Source organism: Buceros rhinoceros, unplaced genomic scaffold (assembly GCF_000710305.1).
Source record: "Buceros rhinoceros silvestris isolate BGI_N320 unplaced genomic scaffold, ASM71030v1 scaffold3868, whole genome shotgun sequence".
Taxonomy (NCBI): Eukaryota; Metazoa; Chordata; class Aves; order Bucerotiformes; family Bucerotidae; genus Buceros; species Buceros rhinoceros.
This window is the reverse complement of record NW_010428503.1, coordinates 167942-189006: the sequence shown is the minus strand read 5'-3', so window position 1 is coordinate 189006 and position 21065 is coordinate 167942. Positions and strand designations below refer to the sequence as shown.

Sequence of the window (21065 nt, the reverse complement as noted above, 5' to 3'; positions counted from 1 at the left end):
TAGAAGGAGGGGTGACTCCCTGGGAAGAGGAAAGGGACAGAGTCGTCCTTGAATATGTTTTCCCTCAGTGGCAGTGCTCAGAGCAGTGCTCCTCCTCCCATAGACGGGGTGTACATCCTCTTGGTTTCTGGTCCAGTCAAAACATCAGATGATTCAGGAAATGGAATTTACAGGTGTGGTGCCTTCTGTTTAAGGCTCCAAATGTTACCTCCTAAGGAAGATGGTGTTCAGCTTGGAAAAGATTCTGATGAGACTTTATCGTGTCCTTTATATAGATGGAGAGAGACTTTTTAGTGAGGTCTGTAGTGACAGGATGAGGGGAAATGGTTTTAAACTGAAAGAGGGTAGATTTAGATTGGACACAAGGAAGAAATTCTTCACGGTGACAGAGGTGAGGCACTAGAACACCTTGCCCAGAGAAGTTGTGCTTGCTTCGTCATTGGAAGTGTTCAGGATCAGGTAGGGTGGGGCTTTGAGCAACTTGATCTTAGTGAATGAAAGATGTATCCTGCCCGTGGCAGGGGATTGGACTAGGGGATCACTAAAGCTCTCATTCCAGCCCAAGCTGTTCTGTGAGTCTATGAAGGCATATTGATTTTCCTCAGTTCTCCCCAGGCTTTGTCTCTTAAAGTGTAGGAGTTTGTGGCATCTCCACATCTTCGTGTGAATGCTGTCAGACTAGGCTTTCAGGCCCTAGCTCTCAGTTTGCTTTCTTGCCATGAGATTGATCATTCAAAAGCAAGTTTCCCTCCTTTTACCTTGGAACTTTGGTGTATAAAGAGCCTATCTAAAACATGTTCAATTAATATGAAGCCTTCTCAGACATGTTGAATGGTGTTATTTGACTATGTGTAAAGTCATAAAATATGCAGGCACTTTTTTGTGGGTTGGCTTGTCTGGAAAGCTGTTGTAGGCAGTTTCTCAACAAGAGGGGAAATGAAGTGAGAAATGTTCTGTGAGTCTATGAAGGCATATTGATTTTCCTCAGTTCTCCCCAGGCTTTGTCTCTTAAAGTGTAGGAGTTTGTGGCATCTCCACATCTTCGTGTGAATGCTGTCAGACTAGGGTTTCAGGCCCTAGCTCTTAGTTTGCTTTCTTGCCATGAGATTGATCATTCAAAAGCAAGTTTCCCTCCTTTTACCTTGGAACTTTGGTGTATAAAGAGCCTATCTAAAACATGTTCAATTAATATGAAGCCTTCTCAGACATGTTGAATGGTGTTATTTGACTATGTGTAAAGTCATAAAATATGCAGGCACTTTTTTGTGCGTTGGCTTGTCTGGAAGGCTGTTGTAGGCAGTTTCTCAGCAAGAGGGGAAATGAAGTGAGAAGGGGGTTTTGCATAGCTTGAAGACAATGAAATAAACAGTTGTGTTTAGTGCCTAATATTTCACTTCTCTGTGTTGCCAAAGTCATCCCAAAGGTGGACAGACTTACAGAACAATGTGGAGAGCCCTAGGGACATAATTTTCATGAATCTTTTGTGAAAACAGATGGCTTCTTTGGTTTTGTGCTCAACTCGCTTTGGAGTTACACGGAGGGATGCTGAAAGACCATTCTTTGGTCTTTTAAGCCAGTAAGGAAAAAAGCTGTCATGAGGAAACTAGAGGAGAGAGGGCTCTTTTCTATTGGGGAATTCGGAGACTGTTCAGCACAGGAAGGCTGAGCACTGGTGCATCTGAAGTGCTGAAGAGTATATATGCTCCTGCAGGAGACAGTTTTTGCTGGTCCCAGCATCCTGCCTGGGCTCAGGCTGTTTATATCCTGCCTGCCTAAACTTCCTCTCTTACTTCTAATTGCGTCGTCTCATTTTGGAAGGGGGAAATGTAGAGAGCTATTTCCATGCTGGACTTGTTTAATCTCATAGGTGGGTTATTTTAGTGCTTCCTTCATATGGCATTCTGGAGCAAGTTAAATTGCGTATGTACTCCAAGTACATCCCAAGAGACCGTGGCTTCCTCTATGGCATGTCAGAGGTACCAAACACCAGCCACAGGCATCATCTGGTTTTAAGGAGAGTAAATCTAGTTTTTCACAGAAGAAAGTCTGAAGTTTAACTGTAAATGAAAACAAACCGAGTAACTAAAGGCAATGGGGTTCTTCACATCAGTAACACTATTAGGGCTGCTCAGGTAAGTACCTGACTGTAAGGTCAAGTATTCTGAGTTTGTAGCTCAGAGGGCTGTGAAGAAGCGGATGCAGCTGAAGGTGCATCTCAGGATGGCAGCTTTGTAAGCCTCCTGGGGAAAAAATAAAATAAAATATTGGAAAAATTATGTGGTTAGATGTTAACTCTGAATCTTGTTACTGGTTGCAATGCCTCGGTGGTTTTTTGGTTCAGAATAAATCTCTAGTGACAATGTTCTGTTCTGTATGAATCACTAAGAGTGCAGGGAAGCTGGGATGGGTTTTCATGTGTTCTTACCTTTGAGTAGTTAAAAACTGTTTGTCTCTTCAACTGAGGTGGGGTGTGGCTACTGAATATTCTTGCTTTATTCCAGTGCAGAGTAAGTGTGGTCAGAGAATTAATTTCAGCAGAGCTGTGAAATAACTGCTGCTGTTCTGCACTGAGGGAGGCAATTTTCAGAATAATGAAACTGCTGAAAGGCAATTGCAAAGTGTGTCTGGCAATGCCCTGAGATCGGCTTCCAGTCTGAAAGCTGTGCTCTGTCTTTAATCAGTAGACAAAATTCTAATTGTAGTGGCTGTAATGAAGTTCCCAATGGGAAAGCTCCTTGAATCTCTTGGAGATGGTCATTTGCATCATCTGAGCTAATGAAAACCTGAGCATGTTCTGAAGCCTAAACAGAAATAAAACTCGTAAAGAATTTTTGTTCACAAAGTTCTCTTTTGTTCATGTAGCCATTACCTACACATCCCCCCGGAACAAAGCTAATTCATTTTCCCAGCACAACAAAACCTGAAAACTCCTCAGAAGTAATAAAATCAGAAGCTGAAAGTAGACCAAAAGGTAAGTAATGCTGATGGAAATGTATGTCTATTACTCGGTAATTCTCTCTAGAGGAGGATTTGGTTGTCAAACGTTTTTTGGTTTGGTTTTTTTTTTTGTGTGTTAAAATGTTAAACCTCTGTGTGTACTGGGTTTTTGTGCAGCCTTCTGCACCTTTGGGGACTTACGCAAATGCAAGAGTCTAAAGGAATTTTTGCTTGCATTTCTGTGGAAAATGAATAAAAAACACTTGTAGGGTTGTCTCCCAGAACAAAATAAGGCTGAGGGTTGAAGTTTTATTGCATCAGTCCCTTTACCTTAATATGCTATTTTGACATGCCCAAACTGACTTATTTTCTGCTTAGCTTTTAGTGTTCAAATGGCATGCTGGAAATATATTGCTGTGGAACAGTCCCCTAACTCAATTTCTGTCTCTAGATGATGGAATTTACTTTCTAGGCTCAGGATTTACTGCAGGGTTGCTAGCGTGCTGTATATGAAGTTTCTTGCATCAGACAGTTGGCGCTTAAGTCTTGTTGAAATTTGTTCCTTAGATAATCCAGTTCCATTGTGGTTCTGTTTATAATAATGTCTTTTTTACTTATCTCTAAGAATTTATTACTTCCTTGATCTACCAAATTGCATAGTTTTATCTAGAGAAATATTTTTAAGCCAACTCAAAGCATAGTGTGGGAATGCCAACCCCATCTAAAAAAATTAACTTCAGTTATGTGATGTGTAGACAGCTCATTTTGCCTGGTTCCAGAGCAGACATTTTTTTCAGCTTCTCTATTATAATTTCAAGTATATTTTTGGAAATATAAGAAAAGACAAGGAAATACCTAATTTTGGTGGAAGCAGGTTGTTTTATATGGAATGCGTAATGTGCAGAAATAAAACTGCAACAACGATTGACTTTTTGCCTGTCTTCAGAAGTTGTGTAACACAGCACAACGGAACACTTGAAATAGCAGGTTTGTTAGTCAGAGCCCTCATTTATCCGTTCCTCTAGCAGTGTATAGGGCATTCCAGCTGTTTTAGCCATATTTTGGCTTTAGCGATAGGACAGCAGTAAATAACATTATCGTGTTTACAAACAGCTCATGACTGTCAAGAAGTGTTTGATGTAATGGCTTGAAAATAGTTTATACTTAAGTTTTGCCATTGCAAAGCAAACATCAAAAGTCAGTGTACAATGCATTCAATGGAAGTTGATGCTTAGTTGCAGTTTTTTTTGAAAACTTCAAAATTGGGGTAGTCTTGGGTTCTTGCTTTTTAACCACTCCAGTACTGTTGCTGGAAGAGCCAGCAAGCCAGTGTGCAGCCCTGAGAATTGTGGAATCCGCTTGTCTAAAACTTTGCATAAACACTAAGCCAAGTCTGCCTAAAAATCTGAACGTTCAGTATTTATCTCTTTGCATAATTTCAGTTGCATCTCATGCTAAAAGCAGAGAAATTGGAGTAATCTAGTAGCCATGCTGAGTGTCTGCTTCCTAGAGAAACAAATACATTGAGAGACGAACTTAAATACGGTAGTAATAGGTGCTGTAGGAGAACATCAGTAGAGAATACCTATAGACACCAGTTAAGATCAACTTAGAACCTTTGGTTTTCTTCCTTAGTGTTTTTATCATAATACAGACTGTATTATAGTTTATGTATATGTTTTTTATGAGTTTTTAATGAGTTTTGACAGAGCAAGTTTAAAATAAACTCTTCAGTATGTTAGTAAATAAATGGAGATCTCTAAAATATTTAGACTAGTGTGGCTTATTTTGGTGTGGCTCTGCTATTTCTGGGAAATTTGTTTTGGCCTCTCATGCAAGTATGTAAAAATATTTTGTTTAAAAAAAACCCATGATCACAATTTGACCCATCTTTCCCCCCCCATTGTGTTAGAATACAACATCTGCGATTCCTGCTACTCTATTGTTCATCCTCAGTCTTTGGAAAAGATTCAAATTTAAACTACCTTTTATTAAAAATATTTACTGAAATTCAGATTTACCATTTTGTAAATACCCTCCTAGATTTGCGTGCTGAAAAGTTAAACTGGACTCTTTCTTCATCTTTACTGGCAGAATATCAGACTCACAAACTAAGTGGCAAACTGTAGATACCTCCAGATGTCCATGGCTGGGTTTCTGGGGTGGTGCTGGCTGCTGGGGTTCGCAGCCTGGCACATGCAGGGAGCTTGGCAGTCTGTGGGGTGCAGGGCTCCCTGTCTCCAGCCTTCCTGGCAGCTGGAGCGCAGTGAGAGGTCCGCTTCTGGCAGGAGTTCCTGTCTGTTGTGCATGGAGGAGGAGAGGAGAAAAGGAGCATTGTAGTTCATCTGTACTGGCCAAATCCTCAGGCAGTAAGGAAATGGACGTGTTCTTACAGACTCGGGACATATAGAAATGTGTTACACTTGTGTAATGCTTATTCATTACTAATGAATAAAATCCCTGAATTTGATAGATACTTGTTCTGTACCTGTTGATTTTGTTGTTGTTAGTGAGGTTTGGGGTTTGTTGTGTGTGGTTTTTTGTTTGGAGTTTGTTGTTTGTTTTGGTTTTTTTTTTCCAGACCTCAGTTTAAACATTCATCTCTTTGATATGGTTGGTTTTGTGTTTCTGTAGTTTTTCACAAGCCACAATATAGTCAATCTAAGGTTGAGCTTTTTGATCTCTAGATAAGGCAATGTTCCTGTACCTAGGATTTTCTCATGTGATTACATATCTATGTATATCCATATAGGAATCTATAGATCTGTATCTCTTAAACTTTTGCATTTTAACATCGTGGTTGTCACTGACCAAGATAAATTTTTATTTAAGAATCTAATTTGTGCATTTTTAACTAAAGATTTCTTTCTTGATTAAACAAAATGCAACAACAAAAAGATTCAACTGCAACTCACTCATCCATTTGCTGGCCATCTAGCAAAAGGCAGTCACTAAGACTTGCAGAAGAAGGTCCTAGAGAGGCCCTGATGTTGTGCTGCCTAACTAGGAGTTGATGCAGCCACTCCAGCAGCGGTGTGTTTTGTCAGTGCTGAATACCTGATAGCTTCTGGCAGCATGTTAAGAGTCCTTTTTGTTTTCTTCCTCTTCCTTCATCTGTCAGATACAGAAATCCAGCCTCTTCATCTGCTGGGGTCAGAAAATGAGCAAAAAATGCTTTGCAATCAAGACTTCTATATTGATGTATTTTGTCCTTTCTCATGTTATTTATGTTCTAGCGTGGGAAGGGAAAACAAAGCCTCCTGCTTTTTCATCTGAACTCGTTATTACAGTTTTAAATGGGTTAGCTTATTGAACTGTAGCAAAGGGAAAGAAAGGAATTTATTCTTTCTACTTCTGCAGAAGAGGCTGACTGAGTTGATCACTCAGATGAGCTCTGGTTTCAGGTCCTTAGCCAAAGAATTCCTTTGCTTCAGTTACTTGATTTCACTGCAGAATGTCAGCAAACCTGCTGCTTGTGTATTTGAAGTTTCTGTAATTGTTAATAAAGGATGTCACCTCGAAACAATTGCATGTACTTGATTAGGATTGCAAATTGGAAATTTAGGTCAATTTTGAGAAAATTTCATGTAAACTCTCCATAAAATGCTTGAAACCGTTTTTGTCTAAAATACCTCAAGATTGAATATCTCATGCTATGGTGAGGGTTAGATAGGCTCTTACAATTTTAGCTGAGTAGGCTCTCTCTCCCTCTAAAGTCAGAGCTTAAGTTCCTGTTGTGGAAAAAAAAGTGTTTTAGAACTTAATCTACTGACTTCAAAGTTTTATACTGTTCTCTGTAAATATATAATCTTTTTCTTGTGATCTGAGTGACAGTGAACATTTGTAAAGCAGTCTTGGATGGCTAGTCTAGAAGAGAAGTAGGATTATAGAGTTACCTTCTACATTCTTTTCAGATAGCGTTAAGTTGGTGTTACGTATGTTACTACCCATGGTATACAACAGTAGTTGATTGTGCTGCTCTATTTCAGCCAAGGAATATTGCAGGACGATATTTTCCTATGAAGGCTCTAATGATGAACTCAGCTTTAAAGAAGGCGAGATCATTCAAATAATCAGTAAGGTAAGATGTTCGATCTGCTTCCACCATTTATGTAGCTTTTGCGGAGTTTGTACAGGTGGGTAATGTCTAAATTGTGAAAGCAGCAGAGGTGTCCAGAGTAGATAATCCTGAAGACTGACTTGCCTCTCATGGGAGTCTTTGGTTCTGCACTTGGTGGAGATACAGATGTCGTTAAAGATCACTCCAGAGCGGGATGTTATCTTAGATTCCTCAAATGCCAGTCGCATCAGTGTACACCCAATACCAAATGCCTTCTCAGTGAGGAAATCAAAAAAGCTTTGCAAATAGCCCTTTTATCTTCAGAACTTGTACTTCTTCTCTGGTGATGTATCAGGCTGACCTGGAGCTGGTGGTTGGAAAGAATTATTGTGTCAGAAGGTGAGAAATTAAGATCTGTACTTACTCATTTTGGTCTAGATATTATGAAAAAAACCTGAGCAAATATTTTCACTAGGAGAATGAAGTCCAGCTCTTAGAGACGCTTGGTATTTCAGAATAACCATACAGCAGTTAATGATACCGTCTGGCTCTTTAATCGCGAGTATTTAGTTGAACATTCTGATTTGTGCTGAATATTGAAAACGCCTTTTTGAAAGGTCATGTTGCAGAGAGGCTTTAAAGAAGAAAGGAACCTACCCATACTTAATTTCTGTGCAGTACTCTGTGGTCTTTTTGTTTGGTTATGTGCTGCTCTATTCAGGAATAATGATTTGCCTAAAAAAGTTAGAAAATTTCGTTTTTTGTTTTCAGCTTTCACCCAGTTGCCTAAGAAAAGTAACTCTTCTTTAGGAGAATTTTAAGTTTATGGAAAAGATGGCCACTTTTCTTAAGAAGAAAATCGGTATTGCCAGTATTATTCACAGTAATTACAGTGGAAAAGAGTAGTTATGGAAGACACTTGAATCTCTTGCCACTTGTCCTTTTTACACCAATTTACCCAAAGCCTATGTTGGTCCAAACTGGAGTGAAGAAGAGTTATCCAGAGGAGAGCTCTCGCTTCAAAACCAGCTTCTGAAGCCTGAGTATATTAATGTAACTTTCAGGTGGCTGCTTCAGCCCGGGGTTTTGATCTTGCCAAGCATTAAGGTATTTTTCTTTTAGCACATGCACTTTGTGTAAAGCCTGTCCCCCTTGGCCATTTCTTTTGTTTATTATGCATGTGAACCTTTTCCATGGAGTTGTCTCTGGCTTCCGCTGGCTAAATGAAGTGTAGCAATAGATCCCTTACCTCATTCATGACTGCACAGTGTTCAGAAATTGGACTCTGTACTACTTAATTGAAAAGTTGACGGAGGGAGAAATGAAAGAAAACTATAGCAAACTTATTCTCAGCACTAATCACCTATTCAGGTCTTTTTCCTGCCTATTCCTCCTTTAGTTTAATATGGGGTGGGATTTTAAAAAAAAAAAAATTGTATTTTACTTTTCTCCCCTCGCCTTTACCTGTTCAGTGTCTCAGCTGAACTGAGTGTTGAATTGTCCTTGCTGTGTACTGAACTTCGGGATAAATAAACAATGGCACCTATCAGCAGTAATTCACTTGGATTTATGTGCAGGAGTGACATCCGCAGTATTTTGGATCTGAGGCACAGAGGAAAGCTGTTATTTATCCTTCTAAAATATTCAAATAACATCATACTTTCTGTTACAGACAAACTCAGGCCTCGATACATTAAGATCGTGTAATAGATTCTGTGCCACTGAATTAACTATTATGTTTTTTTTTCCTTATGTCTTAATATGGTTCCTTTTTTCCCCTCAGTAGGGTATATTCTCTTGCTTCTTCCCCCTTTTCAGACCAGTGGACCTGAGTAATCACAGAATCACTTTTATTTAGAAAAATTGTATGTTACTCCAATGACTCTTGGAGTAATTACTGAATGAGTTGCTGGTCAAGAAAGTTGAGAGTATTGAATGTTATACATGGGGTTATAACAGGGTTTATGTACTTCCCTTCCCTTTGCAGATCTTACCCCTATACCCTTATCTTATATATGATGTAGTATAATTTCATCCTGCTTTTTAGATAACAAACAAAAAGTGACCAAACCTGACCTGATCTGCAGCTGTTTCCTCTTGCTAAGGTGGCCAAAGTATTCCTTTTATAAATGTGGCATTTCAGACAAATGGTTGTTTTATGTTGTGGGTCAAATCAAAGTTGTTCCTGTAACTGCATCTGTTCTGGGGAAAGAAATAAATATTGATTGAAATGTCCTGTTGTTTATTTTAGGACACTGGAGAGCCAGGCTGGTGGAAAGGGGAACTCAATGGTAAAGAAGGAGTCTTCCCAGATAATTTCGCTGTTCAAATACAAGAGTCTGATAAAGACTTCCCTGTAAGTTCTTATGTGTATTGTTTAGTATCACAGAAAAGTATTGAGGGAAGTGCAAATAATAAAAGGCTTCACAGCACATAATGCTGCTTAAAATACAACAATTGTGGCTTGTCTTGAATTGGCTGTTTCAAATAAGGAAGGTTTAAAGGTTAATGTTTGTGTTAAATCACCTTAACTGTTAAACTGAGGCATGCTTTTCAAGATTAACTGTAATTAATGAGGATGATTAGGTCATATAGTAAAGGATATAGTTCTGATAACGTGGTGTGTGTAACTGATTACTGAATTCAACCCTTACCGTTTTGAAAGGAGTTAAGCCGTCGGTCTCTTCCATCTCTAGTGCTGTAAGTAACTATAATTGCAAAATGCTGGATGTCCACTGTAGGACCAACTGGGATTTTTCTGTGTTAAGACTTGCCAAGAGATTGCAGTGTGTATAGGATAATCTTTGGGTGGCATCTAGAAATAGTTTTTCCCCATCTTGTGTGCTAAATTGCAGAAATTCCTGTTTTCATGTTGGTACTCCTTGGTCTTGGAGTTTTCATTCTTATTTCATATTTTTCGTGTTAAGATTGGTGAGTTGTCTTGCTTCTGACAAGCTTGTGTAGCAAAGATGGTTTGTTAATTCACAAATGTACATCATCCCAAGATGGGATGGATTCAGCTCCAGATCAGGATATCTAAATGTTGAACTGCATTGGCAGAACAGAGTTTCTTAGTAAGTTAGTGCCGTTTGGTCTGGAACTGGAGACATTCACGGAAGATCACTAGATACAGTCTGACAGGTGGTTAATACCTTAGCATTTAACCTCAGTTACCTACCATACACAGAAAGGCTAGTTACTCCAAGTCAGTGTTTTCTTTCAAATTGATTCTCAGCTTTGTAAGGATGGTACAAATGCTGTAACATATCTCTGACTTGATTTGAGGGGTGGATGGGTAGTTTCTCTCTTTTGCAATACAGAATTACTCCCTTGAGAGAAGAAAATTATTCCTTTACCATAAACAGTGTTTCCCGTAGACAGACCTTGCTTTGATCCTTTGTTCTGCTTTGCGTAGTGTGTCTCAGTACAGGGATTCAGCTTGCACTGAGCGGCTTTGAAGTACGAGGCATTGGTGCCTGATTATTGTAATCAGCTATTTGATATCCACTTAATAAAACATAGATCAGAATCATATAAAGGCAAGTTGATGCTGAACCCTCAGTGTAAATGGTTTTGATAGAGGCAGCAGTGCTGCACAGCCGGATAATATGTAAGAAAGGAAATATGGCCACGTTACTTAAGTTCATTAGCTTTTGTGTTCTCTGAAACTAGAGAAAGCAATTTAACACAGGTTTTCATGCTTACTTAATTACATTTCACTTATCAGAATAAAATCATTCTGCATTAAGAAGAGCTTAGTCAATAGCGGTAGAGACACAGAAGTGAAATCCATCTGTAGCAACTGTTTTAAAGATACCCACTACAAGGCATTTTTGGAGGGGCTCTGTTAGACTGAGTCCACATGGTTTCAGCAGTGGCTGTATAAAGAACAAGTTTTTTTTGTAGGCTTTTGTGATCGTTTTATGTTGGTGTATCTTTCTAGCAGAAATTAGAACTGTGGAAAATATGCTACTCTCTCTGGGAAACTTAGCAGCCAAAACCCAGCTGCAACACTATCGTGTGGGAAATCATCTCTAACTGGTCTTGTTTTATTAACTCTAACCAAAACAGTAGCTGTGTGTGGACTAACCCCTTTTATCCAACCACAGTGCCTTAAGAGATGCATGCTGTCTGTGTGACAGAGACACTATCCAATCACCATGTAGCTAGTCGGGTGGACAAGAGTCTATAAATTGAGATGCATTGTAAACACTAACGGAGCACGATTTCTAACCATATTGGTATATGATCTGTGACTCCGGGCTCCGGTTCGCAGAAGGGTCCCTGCAACAGTTTTACCAGTGAGTTTTGTCCTTACTACAACTGCAAAGACATCTCTTCTATAGCGGTTCCATGAATCAGATTCTGAGCATGAGGTCACTTGAGATGTCTGTCCTGAGAGGTGCCAATACTCCTGTAACAGGAGAGAGATTCAGATTAAATTTTACCAGTTTAGAGTGATGAATGACTGTGTTTTAAAATAGAGTTATTTCCAATGCCCAAACCATGGCAAAATTGAAATCGGTGCAATCAGAGCAAATCTTCAGACTAGATAAGATGTAATGTAATTCTTCGTTTTTAGTCCTTTGTACCTCTACTGCTTATGCACATTCCTGAAGCACTGATCTGATTTGAAGAAACCTGTATTTTGTTCCTGTTTTTGCAACTGGCCATCTGGGAGATATCAGAGGAATTATTCCAGTTCTCTGTGTTTCCTGTCTGAATTGGGTGTCTCCTTTGTGAAATATTTTGAAATCAGCAAGTATACGAGGTAGACATTACAGTATGCAACACAAAATACAAATAAGTCTGTCTTCCATAGAGAATACATTCCTTTATTTGACTTTTTTTTGCCTTTACAGAAGCCAAAGAAGCCTCCGCCTCCAGTTAAAAGTTCAGGTACGTAGTATATGGCTGGTGGTATGTGTCTGAGGAAATACTAAATTTCAAAAGCAGTGTGTGATCTCAGAAGAAAATTCAGAAGTAGTTTTGCATTTTTAATGATGCAGCCACCCATATTCACAGTTCGAATTTGCCTTTTATGCTTTATGTGTTTTGCTGCTGCTCTGTATTTTTCAAAATTATGATGGAACCTACTTTAGGAACACTTTAGTACCAGCCTGCCTCTTTGTGGGCTCAAATGAGTGTTTATAAATAGTATTACACTCCCTGCAAAGGAGAAAATATAAACACAAATTGGTTTTTGTCATATTTTTAGTTGGTGACTAAGATAATTAAAGCTCTTTAAGAAATGTCTATGGTTTGTTTTTGCATTCAGCTCCAAAGCCTGAATTGCCCACTGGAGAGAAGAAATTCCCTTCTTTGAGGCCTGAAGAAAAAGGTGAGACCAATTTTCTTCATAGTGAATTTGGGACTATGCTCTTGTAAATGAGTTACAATTTTTGGCTTGGCTGCTCTGTGCGGTAGGTACCTGTTTGGAAGGCATCTGATGCTTTCATGTCTCTGTTTCGGAAATGTCTTTAGAGTGATCAGAAGAACTCCACTTCTGTGAAATTTCTATTTCTTGATACTGCATTACATTCTGAAGAATGGTGATTGCACTACATAATAATATAGTTACTATCGAGTTCGTTTACGTATAGCTCAGTGATGGTGGCTGCAGTTTATCACCCAAACACACTTCTAAAAGGCTTCTTTTCATGTTTTAAAAACTCGCCAAGTCAAACTATTAACTGTGTTTAAAAGTCAGAACCTTTAAGACCCAACCAGAATGTTTGTTTAAGAAGAAATTCTGATGTTGCTGTGGCTTAATGGTATTACAAAACCATTCTCTGTTCTGTGAATGGTGAATTGTGGCTGACCATAGCTAAACAGCATTTTGACAAACAAGCCTGCTTGATGGGTTTCTTGGCTTCCCGGGACAGTTGTTATAAGCCACGTGTTAAAGAAAGCACCTTCTCAGCTGTTTCCTATGAAGAATACTTGTTAAAGTATCTGTTAGAACAGCATCTTCAGGTGTGAATTGAGATCAACTTTATGATTCTAGAAATTTGATCATTTGGCTCTTGATAAGTTAAAGTTTACTTAAACTGAAGTAAATTTATGTTTAGGCTGGTTCTCTTTACACTGTGGTGTTAACCTTTGCATAGTTGAGCTCAACCATTCGTGCAAGTACAGGGGAAAAGGGATACTGAATGACACCATCCAAAATGCTTAGGAACATGAAAGCTTCTGAAAAATTAGAAAACTGTCTTTTATTGTGGTACAGGAAATGACAGGGTAAAAGTTTGTCCTGTATTCAGTTGAAAGTCGAGTTTTAAAAGTTACTTATTTAGTTAGCAGTAGTGTTTCACTAGAAGAAATAGTTGTTTATCAGTGCGGTGTTACTTGTGGAAAAATAACCAGATTGATACTACATGGTTACACATGAATAATTTCATCAAGTGTGAAATTGTTGATACTCATGAATAATTTCATCAAGTGTGAAGTTGTACTGTCATTAGCTTAAAAAAAAACAATAGAGCTGCTCTAATCACAAGTTATCAAACCATGTAATTTATTAATGCCTATTGGAAGACTAGGAAATGTGCCTTTAATTGCAGTTAAAAATTGATTGAAAATTAAAAGCAATACTCTGTATAAGTATCTATGTATTTATAGTGAAGAGCACTTTGTGGTATCATACAGAAATTTTTGTCTTCAGATTAGTATTTTTATTTCCGTGATTAAACTACTCGCTTTCAGCCAACCCTTATATTTTTCATTGCGGCGCAAAATCGAAGAAAGGAGGCATGCCGTTTTGTCCAGTTTCTGCGCTCATGGTGAATCTTGACTTTTGGTATTAACTTTTTCCACATAGCTGTGGATGGTTTGTGCATTCGGATTTGGGGTGGGAGTTATTGAAGGGCAAACTGACTGATGAGAGTTCAGGAATACGATTTGCTGACAGCATTTTATCTGCCTTGTTTATGAACACATTCTTAAAAAAAAAAAAAAGGGCGTAATTCCCAACTTGTGTTCAGCATAGCTAAAATAAAACTAATTGATCTCCAGTAATGGTATCTACTATTAGGCATTTAAAATGGAAATCTTTGATAGAGGATCAAGAGGCAGAAGTGACCTGCCCAGTGACCAGGCTGTTTGATGCAGGACAGTCAGCACCACCATGTGGCAAAAGCCTTCCACTACTCAGTATCGAGCTAAAAAAGATAGAATTCTGAGACTGGAAGGGGTTCCCAACCAGTTTAGGGGTTTTGTTCATATCTTGTCCTCATGTTGAAATGTCCCAGTTCTGCCCTGGATGCGATTTTTTTTGTGGAAGTATCTCTGTGCTCTGTTTACTTCCAAGTATTCCTGCAAAAGAAGATGGACGTTTTCCCATTTTACAGTTAGAGGGCTGACACTCAATGGCTGCAGGACTTGTCCGAAGGAAGTCAGTCATAGACCTGGCAGTTAGGCACTTAGCTGGCATGGAGCTGAAGCAAATTTCCAACCCTATCCCCCCAAGTCCATAGCACATGTAAATGTGTTACATTAGACCAATACTGGGCTAAAAGCAAAGTCAAAGAAGAGGAGGAGAATCAAAACTGAAGGTCTGGCTCTGCATTCCAGCTTACTGATTTACTGCCTGTAAGGGCAGTAGCTGTAAAGAAATGTAACTCCTTAGTGTAACCCAACAACAATATTTTAAATCCTCAGTACTTCATGCATGCCTGACTGAGCTGTACCATAATTTTACAAGGAAGAGCAAAAGGTGTACTCTGGATACCCCAAAGGCTGTGATTAGGGAATATGTGTTGCAGAGTATTCAACTAACATTTGTGAAGCAGCTTGAATTTTTCAGTGTCCTCTGTGTTTTATGTCAGCTCCTCTAGACAGTATTCGATTAGGTCATGCAGTCATTGAAGAATAAATTTTACTTTTGTACTTGATTATCCAAACTTAATTTGTATCTTGAATTTGTAGGAAGGTAGACTTTATCTGAAATAAATCCCCTTTTTTCTGTAGATTAATTATGCTGCTTATGTGTATGGAAGAACTCTAGTTATAAAGTACCAAAACATACAGTTCTAAGAGGAGATAAGGTAAATTTGTAGGAAAGAGAAAGCAGTAGCACTACAGGGAGATTTTTGTTTCTTAGGTGTGATTTGCAATGCAATAATGTGAAGCCATAATTTCTTACTACTGTTTTATGTCAGTAGAAAGACATCTTGCTTACCTGAACATAATACTTTTTAAGTTCAGGGAAGCAGTTCATGTGCTTTGATAAGGTATCACATAAGACACTCACATATCTGTTTTTCACTTTGATCTTCAGAGAAAGTATTTCTAACAGCAGTTAATTGCTTTCTAATTGATTAGCACTGTAAGGATTCTAGACAACATGGGTTTTTAAAATGTTATGGTGGCTTATTTTGTCAGATGAAAAAGCAGCTTCGGATCAGAAGCCTTTGAAGCCACAAGCTCCTCAAGTACCACCCAAGAAGCCTATTCCTCCTAGCAAGACTAACAGCTTACTGAGAGCTGGGCTTCTGCACCCAAAACGTCCAGATAAACCCGTTTTGCCATCGTCTGTATCCAAGTCAGTATAACTTAAATTGTATTCACCAAGTGTATTTTGTTGGGTTTGTTGTTTGATTTTTTTTTTTTAATTATTTTCCTTCACAGATGAGGTGGGAAGAAATGTGTGTTTTTAAGGGCAAAAAGGATACAAGGATAAATTCTGCCCTACACCCAGCATTGTCTTGGTTCTTCAAGGCTTTATCAGTGTGAACTTTAGAACTTTTTGATTTTTTTGATTTGAGAGTAAATATTATAGCATAAATAGCCATGGGACAGGTGGAGTTACAAACCAGTGGGCTGCTTTGCTTTAACTGCGCCATAATGAAAAAGTTGTAGCTGCAGTAGTAGTAGGGAGTAAAAGAACCTGCGCTCATGGCACTTGAGAATTACTGTTGTGTTGGAAAAAACCTGAAGATCTAGCTGCAACAATGTTCGGTGTTTCAGCACTTTATATAGAATAAGGTGAAAAGGAGGAGTTGAGCGTGGTTGGTACCTGTGCTAAAGGTACTCTGTGTTGCTCATGTGCTCTTCTTGGGAAGAAAGCACTCATTACAAAGCCACACACAGTCGCTATGCTCTGTCTTGAGTATTCCTGGTTGAGTTACTGGGCAAATAAGGAGGGTAATAGAAGGTAATTGCTCACTATTTCTTAGATCCACTTCTAGATTTTTTTTTTCTTACGAGTTTGAAACAATTATTTATGGTATATCAGTAAGACTACTTTTTCATGAATACAGTGGCCTGCCAGCCCCCCTGAATTTCCTTTTCTGTCTTCATCAAAGTATTTGCTAGATCATTATTCATCAGCACTTTATTTACAGTTTGGGGTAACTGTCCCTTTGGGATGTTCAGTTAACTTGAAAGAACCATGAGGAAGTAAGGTCATGATGCACTTGGCCTTGTACAAATAAAGGAGCAGACAGGTGCTACATCGAAGAGCTTTTACTTTAAATACCTGCAAAGATGCTGAATGGCAGCAAGCATTTATCAGGATTTATCTTCTTTGACGGCAAGTCTTGTATAACTGAAACGAAAGAGTATGGAAGGAGGGAAAACCGTGATGAGGAAGGCAGTGGGGAAGGAGAGTGTGGGTAAGGCACACACTTCGGACAGTTGACTCCAACAGGAATCAGCTGCCTCTGATCCCACCCTGCATCAGCCCTAGGATCATTGGATGCGTGACTGAAGAGTCAGACCATTGCGGTATTACTTCTGTTTAGGTTTTCAGTGTGCAATCGTGTTATATCACTTGGTATTTTGGAGAGTTTCCCATGTAAAGATTTTTTTATAAATAAAATAAGTAAATAAAAATAAATATAAATAATTATGGCTGTCAAGGGAAACACTTGAAGTTAACAGAGTTCTAGAGTAAACTGTGGTCCTTTAATAATGGAAAACTTTAAATCTTAGGGGTATGTAAATATGTTTAAATGTCTGAAAGTTTAATATTGTTCCAGGAAGTTAAGGCTGCGATCTCTTTTTCTACTGCAATAAAACTTGCAAATAAAGGATTTGGGAAGTGAGTTAATTACACAATGAAGTTGACAACTGGTCCATTTTGTATACTTTATATCTACCATGTACAGGACAACCAGGTGATCAGGCCCAGCCGAGCATGGGTTTATGAAAGCAGGTCCTGGTGGACTAACCTGATCTTCTATGACAAGTTCACTAGCTCAGTGGATGAGGGAAAGACTATAGATGTTGTTTACCTGAACTTTAGTAAAGTCTTTGGGACAGTTTTCCACAGCATTCTCCTGGAGATAATGGCTGCTCATGGTTTGGACATGTGTAATCTTTGCTGGCTAGAAAGCTGGCCCAAAGAGTGGTAGTGATTAGAGTTAAATCCATTTGGTGGCTGGTCTCAAGTGGTGTTCTCCAGAGCTTGGTGTTTGGGCCTGTTCTGTTTAACATCTTCATCAATGATCTGGACAAGGGGATCAAGTGCTTCTTCAGTAAGTGCAGACAATACCAAGTTGGGCACTAGTGTTTCTCTGCTTGAGAGTTGGAAGGCTGCAAGGAGGGATCTGGACAGGTTGGACTGATGGGCCAAGGCCAATAGTATGAAGTTCAAGAAGGCCAAGTGCTGGGTCCTGCACTTAGGCCACAACAACCCCCTGTGACGTTACAGGTTCGGGGAGGAGTGGCTGGAAACTGCCCAGCAGAAAAGGACTTGGGGGTGTTGGTCAATAGCCAGCTGAGTATGAGCCAGCAGTGTGCTCAGGTGGCCAAGAAGGCCAACGGCATCCTGGCTTGTATCAGAAATAGCTTAGCCAGCAGGAACAGGGAAGTGATCGTCCCCCTGTACTTGGCACTGGTGAGGCCACACCTTGAGTACTGTGTCCAGTTTTGAGCCCCTCACTTCCAGAAGGACGTTGACGTGCTGGAGCAGGTTCAGAGAAGGGCAACGAAACCAATGAAGGATCTAGAGAACAAATCCCATGAGGAGCAGCGGAGGGACCTGGAGTGGTTTAGTCTGGAGAAAAGGACTCTTTTTTTTTTGTTCGGGGAGGAGTGGCTGGAAACTGCCCAGCAGAAAAGGACTTGGGGGTGTTGGTCAATAGCCAGCTGAGTATGAGCCAGCAGTGTGCTCAGGTGGCCAAGAAGGCCAACGGCATCCTGGCTTGTATCAGAAATAGCTTAGCCAGCAGGAACAGGGAAGTGATCGTCCCCCTGTACTTGGCACTGGTGAGGCCACACCTTGAGTACTGTGTCCAGTTTTGAGCCCCTCACTTCCAGAAGGACGTTGACGTGCTGGAGCAGGTTCAGAGAAGGGCAACGAAACCAATGAAGGATCTAGAGAACAAATCCCATGAGGAGCAGCGGAGGGACCTGGAGTGGTTTAGTCTGGAGAAAAGGACTCTGAGAGGAGACCTTATTGCTCTCTACAACTACCTGAGGGCCGGTTGTAGTGATGTGGGAGTCAGTCTCTTCTCCCATGTAACAAGCAAAGGGGACAAAAGGAAACGGCCTCACATTGCACCGGAGAAGGTCTAGGCTGGATATTAGGAAAGAATTCGTTACCGAAAGGTTTGTGAAGCATTAGAACAGCCTGCCCAGGGAAATGGTGGAGGCACCAAGCACCAAAATGTGTCCTGTAGTAGAAGTTTTGGATTATTTTTACAAGGGGTTTGTACACGTTTGATAACACTGCTAGAGCTGGAACAGAAGAGTTGGCTTTTATTGGACTAGAATTGCTCTGTGAAAGACTTGATTTTAAGCAAGGCTTCAGAAAATGGTAAAATCTACTGACATTTTTCAGATTACTTCTGTTTCTTACTATGTTTCTGTTATAAACTGGTTACTCTTGACTTCATATGTCTTGTCATTTTTTTTCTTACTACAGATCTAATGGCGAAGTTGTTTCTCTTCGACCAAAATCTGAAGTTGAGCCAGTACCAAAACCAAAGTTAGACTCTGAACCATTACCACTTAGACCAAAATCTGTAGAGGTAGATTCACTTGTGCTAAAGAACTCTAAGGAGTCAGGTAAGAAAAGAATAAAATGTTATTTTGGGTCTTTCTGTCTGGATTGTAGTATTTTACAAGATCAGAATAAGCTTTTTAAGTAATTTACTGAAAACACCACAGAACGCAATTATGCGTGTTCAGCAGAAAGTTTGGTTTTTTCTAGGAACTGCTGTGGGTAGCTGAAGGTTAAAGTCAGGAAGTGCTGAACAGATGTCAGAAGCTCTTTGGAGATGGTTGACAAGCTCTGTGTTGTAACAGTTGACGGGAAGGGAGAAACGTGGGTAATGGTTCGTTCTTCTGGTTTGAAAGCATTGATTTTTGCCACCTCTTTTATCCTGTATTTTTATTAAATTGTTTTCCTTACTGACTGGTTCTGCTTGTTCCACTCTTGCATTTCAGATAACTTTTGCCTTTCTAGGTAATTTGGGTATTTGCAGTAATGCTATTGCCTTCAGCATTCTGTGATTAAGTTCATAGCTATGCTAGATAATGACTTTATCATACCTTAAATTTGGGGCAGTGTGAAGCATTGCACTTTTGAATTTCATGTTTCTGGCTTTGCTTAATGAACCTTGAGCCAAACCTGGGCTCTCTTTAAATTTGTCCAGTAAAAACTTTGATACTGATCAGGCTTTCACAAATATTCTACAGTTACCTTTTGTCCTTTCCCGACAACACAACTAGTTTCAGTCCTCCTTAGGCAGAGATCATCTGCTGTGGGCAAATTATTGTTTTAACTCTAAATTATTTTTATTGAATGATTAACTGCTGCAGGAAAAGCTTTAGTTGATTGTACCTGCAGTGTTTGGCTTGCCTATCTCAAATGTAACCTTTCATTTCCAAAAAGATTTTAGTAATAATACTTTTTGAAATAGTGCAACTTGATTTATTTTTGTTTAGGTGAATTATGATGTTTGGGTTGTAGAATAGATGGTTCTAAAGTAGAATAAATTCATCTAGGGGAGAGAGAGATTGCATTAAAACTGAAGCCATCTCTGACTAGAAAAGAGCACTCCTGATTTTTCCATTAAGCATTTTAAAATGTGCTTCTAAGCTTAAATGCTTTGTGTGAGGAAAGGTTAGTTCATGTGTGTTTTTAATACAGAAGTTACATCTTTCTGAGCCACAAAAAGCTGGCCTTCACCAGGTATGAAAATATCCTGGAGATATTACAAGTATCATCAGTGTTACCCTTCTGGAGATATTACAAATGCTATCAGTGTTACCCTAAAGTATTTATAAGGTTTTTTTTTCATTCCCCAGTTAAAACTATGCATATGCTGTGGTATGCCTCGTTTTAAAGGTTTTGAATTGATCGTTTAACTATTGCCACTATGTGAAGGTGAGTTTGAGTGAGCAAACAGAAGAAATACTTTCAGGCCAAAGTAAGCTGGAAGAGTGATGCACAACCTAGCCTTAAAAGTGTAAGCCTTGTCCCACTGCTCAGGTGTTTATCTCTAGGATGATGCTAACTGTATTACTGGTATAGTATACCAGTACGTATCCGAGGAAAAAATTGCCCATGAAAACAAAGCGAATTACTTTTTTTTTCTTACCTGCAATTATCGTGACATCTTTAGTAACCAGAGTGGCAACATAGTAGCTAGATAATAACTAGATGGGGGAGAGGACAGGGGTGCCTAGCAAGCAAGCAAGCCATGTCTGTTCAGTAGTCCTCATATGGTGCAGAACGAAGAGGAGGCTCAGGTGGTCAGTACGAGGATGCAGCTCGGACAGTGTCAAGGAGCTGGTATTGAAGGAAAGTTTCCAAAATACGGTGAAACTGCCCTTGTTTAAAATGATCTGCTTAAGTCATTTACAGTTTTACAACTCTTGTGAACAGAGACTAGTCCAAACTCCTGCTAGTAAAACGTAATGAATCTCATGCTTTAAGTCTCTGTATGCATTCTGCTGGTAAAGACATACTGCTCCGTGCAGCAGCTAAGGCTATATAAAGCTCCAAAAATGTTGCGTCTCTGTTTAAGATTGTTTAATCTTACAAGAACTAGAATAGATACTAAAACATGGGGGAAAATGTATGGCTGGGGTTGGGAACTGCATTACCAGAGTCTCT

At 39.3% G+C, this 21065-nt stretch overlaps 1 protein-coding gene across 1 annotated transcript in view; it reads left to right on the top strand.

The window, feature by feature from the left end:
- CD2AP (CD2-associated protein) overlaps positions 1–21065 on the top strand; it is a 42308-nt gene that overhangs the window by 13603 nt on the left and 7640 nt on the right. Inside the window, exons 6-12 of the mRNA XM_010142298.1 lie at positions 2863–2971; positions 6927–7018; positions 9249–9353; positions 11860–11896; positions 12276–12338; positions 15380–15539; positions 18867–19009. Of these exons, the coding sequence (XP_010140600.1) occupies positions 2863–2971; positions 6927–7018; positions 9249–9353; positions 11860–11896; positions 12276–12338; positions 15380–15539; positions 18867–19009 (709 nt within the window). The remainder of the gene's footprint in view (positions 1–2862; positions 2972–6926; positions 7019–9248; positions 9354–11859; positions 11897–12275; positions 12339–15379; positions 15540–18866; positions 19010–21065) is intronic.